Source organism: Alosa pseudoharengus, unplaced genomic scaffold (genome assembly GCF_046254945.1).
Source record: "Alosa pseudoharengus isolate Yale_2024_CS ecotype anadromous, Long Island Sound unplaced genomic scaffold, YU_APseudo_1.1 YU_APseudo_1.1_scf_14, whole genome shotgun sequence".
Classification (NCBI taxonomy): Eukaryota; Metazoa; Chordata; class Actinopteri; order Clupeiformes; family Clupeidae; genus Alosa; species Alosa pseudoharengus.
In genome coordinates this window covers 3,300,076-3,311,769 of record NW_027468609.1, presented here as the reverse complement: position 1 = coordinate 3,311,769, position 11,694 = coordinate 3,300,076, and the positions used below count along the sequence as shown (strand labels likewise).

Here is an 11,694-nt window from a genome sequence, read left to right as displayed (position 1 = left end):
CTTTCATTTGAGACCAGGATTATGCTTCTACACAAAGGGGTTAAAAAGGAGGTGGTCTCTGAGTGCAAAGTCCATATGAAGTTACAATATGAGTGTTAAATGAATTCCAGTGACCGGTCTACAGATCATTGGATGGATAATTAGATTGATGAATAGCTCCACCACGTTCCTACAGTACAGCAAGTCTCCCCTCCCCAATCTTCATTAATAAACACACACACAGACACCCATCCTTCAGCATAAAGTACCTATACATAGCCCATCTCTCTCTTTTCTCTCCCCCTCTCCACACACACACACACACACACACACACGTGCACACACACACACACACACACACACACACACACACACACACACACACACACACTTGCAACCTACCCTTCAGGGCCCTGGAGCCATGACATTGGACATGCATGACCCTGAAACTTAAAGTTCAACTTAAATGTAGGATTTATTTTTTATTTCAGTTCACAGACACATGGCTGAAACCTTTTTAGGCTCTTGGTATCATCACATCCTTGATACTTTTATTCAGGTTCATATCACTAAAACTTGAAGCATACATACAGTCATACAAACCCCCTCCTCTCTCTCTCGCTCCCTCTCTCAGACACACATACACACACGCACACAACCAGTCATACACAGACCTTTGACCTAGCCCCTACCCTCTCTCCACTGTTCTACTGTCTGATACATTTTATTCTTTTCAATGACTTGATGAAAATCTTGATGAATTTGAATTTACAACTCTGTTGATGCCAACCTTTTTTTATAATGACATTTTGACCAGACTCATTTGACCAGACTCATTTTGATAATTGTCTAGGCATGACACTCCCATGACATCCCCCAACAGGACACCGACCATGACCAATACATCCGTGTACCACCCCCACCACCCCTGGACACACACACACGCACACACACACACACACACACACATACACACACACCCCTGTACACCCACACCCCTGGACACACGCTCACCTATTACCAGCACATCCGTGTACCACCCCCACCCCTGTACACACACACACACACACACACACACACACACACACACCCACCCCTGTACACACACCCACACACACACAAGCCCCCGCCCCGGCCAAAAAACACGAAATGACTAAAAAAACATACAAAATGATCATAAAAAGTACAAAAATGACACTAAAACCTACAAAACTGTCAAATTCACTATCCCCACGCGGACACACACACACACACACACACACACACATACACACACACACACACACACACACACACACACACACACAACCCCCTCCCCCAGACACATGACTCATACAAAAGCACCCCGCCACATTCAAACAACCTGTCAGACTCAATTGATGACAAGTTCAAAACCCGGATGTCCTGCCCTCACCGGAAATCAAATACCTTGCCAGAAGTCCCGCCTTAATCAACCGGAAGTCCCGCCCACCTGTCACTTTTTAATTTGATTACAACTACATGTACCGCAGAGCGGTACAAAATATGACGAAATATGCGGTCATAATAAGAGGTTAGGCATATATTATATTCTCTACTGACATTTCTAATATGCTGTTGTGACTTCACCATGTGACCATCTTTTAACCTTTTGAAACATACCATTCTCTTGGGTACTTAGGCCACGCCCTGATGAAGACCCATTGAGTTTTTTTTTATTATGACCGCCGCGCAGCGAAGCGGCGGTCATATAGGTTTAGTCAGATTTTTTTTTTTTTTTCTTTTTCGCATGCCCAAATTTCTGTCAATGATTCCCGGGACACTGAAAGACCGGGGTACACGAAACTTGGTGGGCATGTAACCCCACATGGATAGCATGGAACCATCGTTTTTCGTTTTGATCTGTAGCCCCCCCGCTGGACTGGACCCCCCGAAAGGAGGGTAGGGCAGACACAGTTTTCTGTGAATATCTCGAAAACCGTAGGGTTTAGGAGGACCATTTTTTTTTTTGTATGTTGATCTCAAGGGGTCATTTCAACCCATTCCATAACGACTCATTTCATGTATAGCGCCACCTAGTTAAACACAAAAAAGTAAAAATGAGGTGTTGTAATTGAAGGTATCTGTGACCTAACAAAGTCAAAACTGTACAAAATTGGAAGTGTAGGATCATTATGACACCCTCTGTATGCACGCCAAGTTTCATGGAATTCCGTTCATGGGGGGCCACACAATAAATTAATTTATGTTACTATACACCAACTGGCCTGTAGGTGGCCGGAGACAGTTTTCTGTGAATATCTTGATAACCGTAGGGCCTAGGAGGTCCACCTTTTTTATGTATGTTGGTCTTAAGGGGGCATGTCAACCCATCTCATTACCACTTATTTCATGTATAGCGCCACCTAGTTAAAAATTAAAAAGCAAAAAATTAGGTGTTTTCATCACAATATCTCTGGCTGACAAGGTCAAAACTGCACGAAATTAAAAGTGTAGGATCATTATGACACCCTCCGAATGCATGCCAAGTTTTGTGTACTTTCGTTCATGGGGGGCCTTACAATAAAATAATTTATGTGTACATTTAGTGACGTACACCAACAAGGATTCCCGGGACACTGAAAGACCGGGGTACACAAAACTTGGTGGGCATGTACCCCCACATGGATAGCATGGAACCGTAATTTTTCGTTTTGATCTGTAGCCCCCCCGCTGGACTGGACCCCCCGAAAGGAGGGTAGGGCAGACACAGTTCTCTGTGAATATCTTGAGAACTGTAGGGCCTAGGATGACCATTTTTTTCCGTATGTTTGCCTCCAGGGGTCATGTTAACCCATTTCATGTGCACACATGTGCACAAACAGATACACACACACACACACACACATACATTCACAGTAATCATACGTATGACACATACTCACACAGTAGACATATGTACGCTTGCATGCACAGGCACATGCGCAGGCATACACACAAGCACGCACACACACACACGCATAACATAAACATGTACATGCACACAATTCAAGAATTTCTCAGAATTATGAACAGGCAAGATGGAGGTGGGGTTGTATAAAATGAATTTTACATGTGAAATCTATGAACTAATCATGTTTTGGTACTTGTTGTCTAGCAGATACCAGTGAGAATTGAGTGTGGATAATGCAATTTAGTGAGACAGTTAGAATCATATAGGCCTTTCAGCGTGATTTCTTTTTGTGGAAAAAATGTGCTGGACTGGGCGGCGGTCATATTTTGTACCGCTCTGCGGTACATTTAGTTTTTATCATTGCTATGCACAAACTTCAAATAAAGGTTTTTTAAACGTTATCCCTGCCCCTAGTGTGTCCAGCAACCAGTTTTTTTAAACTTCAGGAGTACCTTGCATCCACCTGGAGTCTGCTACTTTCACAACCTGAGCACTGGCCATCTCTCTTTTGGACACCTGGGACTGGATGGCAGTTTGGAGGGAAAAGTGTAGTGTTGTTGACTTACTAATTGAAGACACAAATTAAAAACAACAAAAGACAAATAACAGAGTTGGTGGTATTTCAGAGATGGATGCTCTAATGGGATGATACCCCTAATATAATGTTCATTTTGTGTGCATTATTATTATCATCACATATACCTAATGTGCTATTGCTATTATGCTTAGTGTAGGCATAAAATGTAAGTTGCATGGGACTAAAGCATCTGCCATACCATAACCATATACAGCTCTGGTAAAAAATTAAGAGACTACTGCACGTGTGTGTGTGTGTGTGTGTGTGTAGGGATAGTAACCACTGCACATTTTTCTGATGTTATTCTAAGGTTGGTGAGTGACATTCGGATGAGTTGACAGTTATATTCAAAACACACATGTACAGGGGTCTCTTGATTTTTTCCAGAGCTGTATATAACAATATGTACAACACAAGCTGTCAGTTAGCAAGAATAAAGTAGAGAAGGCCTTTTATTTTTCTTGTTTGAAATGATATTTTCTCAGGTGAGGATCTATAAAAGAGAATCTTTTAGCAAAAAAGGGCCAGTGTGTAAACATGTAACATCAGAGATACAGGAAACAAGTCAACAAAAGTTAATTTTTTATTTAATGTTTAATAATCATCGATAATTCTTCCTGAGAGGCCTTTTGAGATCTGAAGAATTAAAAGTCCCCAAAAGAGTGCCCTTCACTGGACACTCCGACCTTGTGTGTGTGTGTGTGTGTGTGAACCTCTGCGAGTTGTTGGCGAGTTCTCAGCTGAACATGTGTGCTCCGTGTTTGAGGGATGGTGTTTGACGTGAGTGATGTGTTCGCGCTAACGCCGTTTGGCAGCTCCAGGGGCACCACTTCCTCCTCGCACCGGCACGGGCAGATTGTGCCCCCATGCGTGTGATGCCCCCTGCTTCCCAACGTCACGGCACAAAGGGTCACACTAAAATGTCTGATTTGCCAAGTATGAGGCATATGATGTCTTGATCCCAGAACAAAGAACGCTTGTACCTCCCCCCAGTGGGCTCTTGCCCATGTTGGGCGCGTAATGCCATGGGCATCACACCACTCTGCTTGGTAGTACAGACGCTGGGGTGTGTGTGTGTGTGTGTGTGTGTGTGTGTGTGTGTGTGTGTGTGTGGGGGGGGGGGGGGGGGGGGGGTCATTGGGCATGGTGCTACTGGCCTCAGAAGCCTGAAGAGGGTAACAATCTGTTTTAGAATGAGGCCTTGTGACCATGTGACTCTTAGCTACTGTAGCACGGCCAACCACAAGAGGCCACAATGCCAACCTTTCAGCAAACAGCCAGTGGACAGTGCAATGCACTGATGAGGGACATATTGGCAACAAATAGCCAAAGCAGCGCATTACTGGACACTTAGAAACTGCACACAAAACACACACATTGTTCCATTGCACCTTATATAAACCATCAACATTACTGAATGTTAAAAAAATAACAAAATAAATAAAACAAGAAAAGCTGAACAACTTTAGTTACAGAGACTTCAAGTACACTTTCATCTGTGTATACACATGCAATGGCCCCAGAAAGCATTTAGACACTTGAACCACATGAAAATAAATTTTATTACTGTTAAAAAAAAAACAAAAACAAAAGTGGAATTTTAAAAAGGAAAGACAGCACAAGCACACTTCTCATTCCAAATGGGCCCCATAATAAAGGAGCTTGCTAGGACATAAACAATAGGACATAGTTTAAAATTAAGACAAAAAGTATTTGGACACCGGAGAAAGGCTTCAGCGAAGGTCACAGTTACAACATCTTAGTATTTACTTCAGCTTTCAGAACGGCTTGGCAACACCTTGGACAGGACTGCGCGCGTTTCGCTGTTAGCGGTGTGGCGTGTCCGGCATATTTCAGACAGAAACGTTTTCAGTTCATCAGAGCGTCTGTGAGGTTGTCATGGTAGCCCATGGTCATTCTAAGATTTCAAAATATTCTTTGAACACGCCAGATCTCTATCCTGGGCTCATGTGTCGAAAGCTGCACTCTTTCTTTGCATGTTCTCTTGTGAACTTTATTCTAGGGTTCTTCTTTTCTGAGCTAATGAAATATTTCAACCGCATTCCTCCTGCGGTTACCAGACACACTGATCCTGTTTTGATAGTTTGTGAGTTAAAGGGTATCGCCATTCTTTCACAAATGACAACCTGTTTTATTTTCTTTAGTAGAACGTTTTTCAATGGATACAATACCAGGATATCTAAGCACCCTTGGAAAATTTAATCAGCTTTTTGATGGAACAGCCTACCTGCCTAAATTCTTTTTTGGGCCACTGTATCTCCATTCACTTTTTTCCCGCCCTTGTTGGAGTTTTCCTTTAGGACACCGTGTGAGATCAGAGTGCTTCCCCAACCACCTCCACACCACGTGACCCCGACTGCCGAGTTTAGGTACCTTTTAGTACAAGAGAGGCTCGTCCATTTCTGTGTGTCCGGCAGACCTACATGAGAGGCTAGTCCATTTCTGTGTGTCCGGCAGAGCTACATGAGAGGCTAGTCCATTTCTGTGTCCCCGGCAGAGCTACATGAGAGGCTCCTCCATTTCTGTGTCCCCGGCAGACCTACATGTCCACGAAGACCATGAAACACCAGCCGAGGCCGCCCACCAGGAACATGGTGACGTGCATGCAGTAGATGAGGAGGTCGTTGAGGAGGCTGAAGTCCAGCCTCTGGTGTCCGAGTAGCAGCAGGATGATGGACAGCTTGTACTGCAGCCGCAGGAAGACGCGCACGCCCACGTACTGCAGGCAGAAAAGGGCGGACAGCGCCACCCACAGGAGGGAGGTGAACAAGCTGCAGCCGAAGTAGAGCAGGAAGCGCACGAAGCCGTACATCAAGCGCGACTTCAGGTACAGGTCGAAGTTGTTGTACTTGGAGCGCACCAGCTGCGCGGTGCGCGCCGGGCCGCAGGCCGAATGCATGCAGGTGGTGTGGGGGCCATGGAAGGAGCGAACCCGCCGAGGGATGGGGATCACAGGCATGGGTGGGCTAGGCGAGCCCCAGGCTGCGGCGGCGGGGCCAGGCCCTGCCGCGGGTCTGCACTGCTGAAGGCAAGGCCGAGCTCCTCATCGTCCGCACGTGTACGTGCAGGCAGGTCTCCTGCACACTAGCATCTCTCACTGGCACGCTGCCGCTCTATCAGGCATGGCATTCAGTGGCTGGGCCCATGGCAACAGAACTCTACAAACAACGCAAGTCAAACATTAGTAAGCCAGCCACACACCTGCTTTTCATCTCATAATTGTGTGTATGAATTATTACAACAGAAACACTATTACCAGCACCCTTCCTCTCACTCACTCTTTCTATGGTTTACAATACACTGACCATGCCATGACAATAACAGTTAATATCAGTTTAGTAATATCAATTTCGTCACTGTTTATTAAAGCTCTAAAAGGCAACGCTTAAAACAAAATAAAGCTCGTGTGGGCCAGCAGGAATCCACACTTCTTCATAGTCTGTCTAGCTAGCTAGCCTACTACTCTGCCCATGCAAATACAAAGCGAGAAATACAATATCAATTAATTTAAGCAATTAACAGGGAAACTGTGTTCTTCACATGAGGATCAAAACTGAAAGGACTATTCTAATGTTGTCTCTAAATACCCTATCAACCGCTAAGCACAGGCACGAATACATTGGCTAACCAAAATTGTTGGCTAGCAATCTAAACAAGGACGCAAAGATTGGAAGATGGATATACACACTCATGGCCCTGACAGCATAATTACCGAGATGAAGTCTCTGCAAGAGTTGTCAACAAGCGTGTGGGTTTGTAATCATGTCAGCAAGAAGACCAATAAACATGTAATGTGAAAATGCAGTCAATGGCTTGCAATGGTTAATTCCGATGCGAAGTCATGGGCGTTTCAGAGTGCGGCATGTCGCAAAACACATGTCGTACAGCGTTGCCCCAACAACATGCCCTATCGGTACCATGATCGGTACACACACATTGTCAGTCTCCACCATAAGTAACAATTAGCCTAAACATTATGCAATATTTGTGTCAAAACTGCAGTTTTTGGGGGAATTGCCTAATATTGGACATAAACTCTGCATAGTAGGCTACTGCAGAAACACAATATTTTGTAGCCTGCATGAAAATATTACTGTGCGCTTCGCTTGGCCCATAAATGTAGGCTAATAAATGTTTTTGTAAGGGAAGGACTATGATTGAGTCGTTAATAAGTGTGATGATCAAATGTATTTGGTCCATGTTAAAAGTAAAAAAATCTAGCTGGTGGAAGGTGTCTTGTTATGGCACAGTAAGCTATAATGCACAGGTTGAACCTAAAAGAATGTCTTGTTTTCAATTCAGGTAACGCAGTTTATCAAAAGAGGCTGTAATATCATGGTATTTCGAACAGTTGCCCATGTTAACCATTAGTTATCTTTGGTCAACTTATAGCACCGTTGCACAGAAGAGATAGCTGTGCACTGATGACATATGAGGTATTGTAGCCTACATTTATTTTCAATGTATAGGCCTAGGTTTAACCCTGACATAAGTACCTTTACACTACTTTGTGTGTTAAAAATATGATCACTTAAATTAAACCTGTGGTAGCAAGTGAAGCCTGTGAGTAGGAATTCAAAAGGTAATGGAGGGCGTATTGTCAAGGTCAGGGCGTATTGTGAAGGTCATTCCTCAGCAGAGCTTGTTTTCTGTTGTCAGAGCTACATGGCCACAAGGATGAGGTCATATGTGTGAGACGTGAGTGAAGATAATTTGTGCCTATATGGAAGAGTAAGTAATTAGTGATAACATCGATAATGATCTTTTCCCTCTCTGTTCTTGTTGTATTGTCTGGTTAAAATAGGGAAGACCATTGGGCCTGATATGATCTGAAGATCACATGGAACATGGAACAGTGTGACATCCAGGAGCTCAAAACCCCAGGAGCTCAGAGTCCTACAGCGAATAGCATTTCATTTTATGTCACCCTTATTGCAGACACACGGTATATAATATTAAATACAGATATAATGAAGGAAAGACAAAGATGATTATTATATAATAGCAATGTGCAGTGACATTGATTATTGGGTAACTATTTTTTATTCAAAACAGCATACAATAATGGCATACAACTGAGAGCATATGACTACTATTAATAATGGCAATTAATGTATTAATAATGATAGATTATTATAAATGTTCTTGAAGATAATTAAATGCATTTGCACAAACCATGGACATAGGATTTTCATGACAAAAAACATCTCCATCCAAGGGTAGAGCAAACAAATTAAATTGCAGAAGGGAAATGAGTTTAATTGTGTCTAGTCAATTTATTTTGTACGATATATAGTGTTCCATATTTAAATAGCTAAAGTTTGGGACACTAAGTTTTCAGTGTCACATATTCTCATAAACAAAGAGAAGCATTCAGACTAGCCGGACATGCTGCACTCGATTCAGTAATTTGTTTATAATTTCTATTTTCACGCATTCCAAGTAGTTAAAATGATGGAATATCTACTACCAGTGATAAGTGACAGCCCAACATAGAAATGTGTCTAGTGCTGCATAAAAAGCCCAGACTCTAATTTTATGATCATAAGTCACATTATCTAAGCACCCAATGAATTTATTAATGCTGAGAGCTTTCCAGTTTCCAACTTTACAAGGGTAACGGCAAGCCACCATATTTGAATCACTTACCCACATTTTTGTTGTGCTTCTGTAAGTGTGTATGTATGTGAGCAGCTCTGTGTGAGTGTGTGTGTAGGCCTATGTGTGTGTGTATGTGTGTGTGTATGTATATGTGCACGTTCACCCACATAAACTTGCGTTCACCTCTGCTTAACTTTTCCTAGCACGGCAAGCAACCTTCAGCGGGCAGATTTATGGTGTGGCCGTTAGATTACATCCTGCCTGTTTATCAGCAGACCAGCCGCTCCCCGCAGCGACGCGGCTCGTTGGATAAATCATAAACAAGGTGGCGTTTTTAAAAAGACTTTATTACGCTCGTTAATGGTGCTCCTGATCACTTTGCCCAGGATTTAAAGGTATATTATGCAAAATCAGAAAAACAAACCTTATAATACTTAATCAAACATGCATAAAGCTGTCACATGGGCTAAATAAATTCTCCCAATTAACTTGCTTCAAGATTGTGATTGCTTTTACTAATTTAATCAACACTGTAATAATTTGAGCGCCTGCCAAGATTGATGACGGACTTGGACACTGAGATAGAAAGAGAAGCTGGGAAGGACTTGTGGGGTGACTGCTGATAATTAAAATGAACAGGCATTCACTGCAGAAGGCACCTCACCCCTCCCTTTCTCGTATGCTGCTGAAGTTCTCAGCTGGCAGGCTCCTCAGTCGAGATCATCATCCTTCAGAACTGTTGCTCATCTTCATGCTTCACCTCCATGTGGTCCTGATGCTGGCTTCCGGCCGAAGCTCGTGGCATGAACACCACCTCTCCAGATGTAGTCCCTCCAGCCTCCTCTTTGTGTGGGAAATCTCACCTCTGGAGTCTCTCGGCAGCAACATGATTTATTTCATTGTCATAACAACACACAGTTTACCACCTGGAGTGGGAGGTCTGTGCAGAGAATTAATTAGAGAAAGATCAATAAGCTGCGTCTGTGTGTGACAGAGGCGAGCAGACATGCCATAATGTATTTATCACAATGATTGGGATTTTAAAGCCGTGTTCACCTGATAAGTGAGAATGGATGATATATAAAACAAAGGGGCCATTTGATTGAAGCCAATGTAATGCCCCGTGCCAATATGAAAGCCACATTATCAGTCGGTCTGAAATGACACTGTGAGGGTTTATGGTTTTCTGCAGATAATAAGGTAATTAAGAGAGGTAAAAGAGTTGAAATTAAGAGTTGTAGAGTGTTCACAGGCTTGGTAATACACTAGTGTGCTGTAATGTACAGATTCACCATAAGAGGGCAGTATTTACACATCATTATAATGGCCTCGGAGCCCAGCATCAAGTAGTTGGGGTGGGTTGTATTCTATATGGATACGGATATACAGAAGAAAATCTACGCAATCTCACGTGTACCATATTGCTTATATAAAAACAGAAAATTTCACAAAAACATACACAGATGTTTTTATATCATTATAACAAAACACAACAACAAAAAATTACAAAATTAAAATCGAAAATGTGTGCAAGGTGATTTATTTGTTTTATTTTCCATTTCATCATCATAATGAATATCATTTAATTTTACAATGAATAAAATACAATGTATTTAATTTTACAATAAGTTGAAATGATTAATTCTGTTTTTGCTTTGCTGTTATACACTCTTAGACTGCCCGAGAGAGTGCAAGAAAGGCCGTTCGACCTCTTCTGGACTTGGGACTAAGCGAGTTGACCTAGTGACTGGTCCGAATTGATAAGAGGCCAACAAATACAAAGATTAAGGAGGTAAGATGTCAAAATCCTCTTAGAAAACTCAGAAATACTCTGGAGATAAATCAATTAATTCATTACCTAAGTAGAGGTGAGAGCCAATACTGGAGGGGAAGACAAATTAAATCAATTATGAGGAGCTCATAAGGGCCGAGCGCCTTTTAATTAAAAGCAGTTTAATTAAAGACTCGTTGGGATGTGGCGCCGGGAGCTTGTTTAACGCATCCCCAGTCCCAGCACAGGCCAGGGAGCCAGGGGTTAGTGCCCAGTGTCCAAGCTCATCCAGCTGGGCCCTGCAAGGCCCTCATCCCGGCCTGGGAAGCCAGCTGCACTAGCCAGAGCCTACAGTACCGCGAGCGTCTGGTCTGGTCTGGTCTGGCCTGGTTTGCTGCTGCTGGTGGGGCTGCATGCAAAGCTACAGTGGTGGTGGTGGTAGGGGAAAATCGCAAATGAGGAACAAAAAAAGGGAAACATAGGGTGAATGTCTCATGGTGTGTGTGTGTGTGTGTGTGTGCCTGTCTGTGTGTGTGTGTGTGTGTGTGTGTGTGTCTGTGTGTGTGTGTGTGTGTGTGTGTGGGAGAGAGAGAGTTTGTGAGTGTGTGTATGAGTGGGTTTGTGTGTGTATGAGTGGGTTTGTGTGTGTATGTGTGTGTGTGTGTGCGCGCGCGAGAGAGAGAGTTTGGGAGTGTGTCTAAGTGTGTTTGTGTGTGTGTGAAAGAGAGAGAGTTTGTGAGTATGTGTGTGAGTGGGTTTGTGTGTGTGTGCATATGTGTGTGAGTGAAAAATGCTAATTTCCTTCTACCGCTGCGACAGCTCAGGTTGCACACA

At 43.2% G+C, this 11,694-nt stretch overlaps 1 protein-coding gene across 1 annotated transcript; it reads right to left on the bottom strand.

Moving 5' to 3' along the window:
- Positions 1-4,599: 4,599 nt before the first annotated feature.
- Positions 4,600-7,326, bottom strand: tmem250 (transmembrane protein 250). The gene is made up of 2 exons (XM_076283141.1): positions 7,201-7,326; positions 4,600-6,646 (listed from the first exon to the last, which is right to left on the bottom strand). The coding sequence occupies exon 2, from the start codon at positions 6,445-6,447 to the stop codon at positions 6,028-6,030; it is 420 nt and encodes a 139-aa protein (XP_076139256.1). The 5' UTR covers positions 6,448-6,646; positions 7,201-7,326; the 3' UTR covers positions 4,600-6,027.
- Between the last annotated feature and the right edge of the window lie 4,368 nt (positions 7,327-11,694).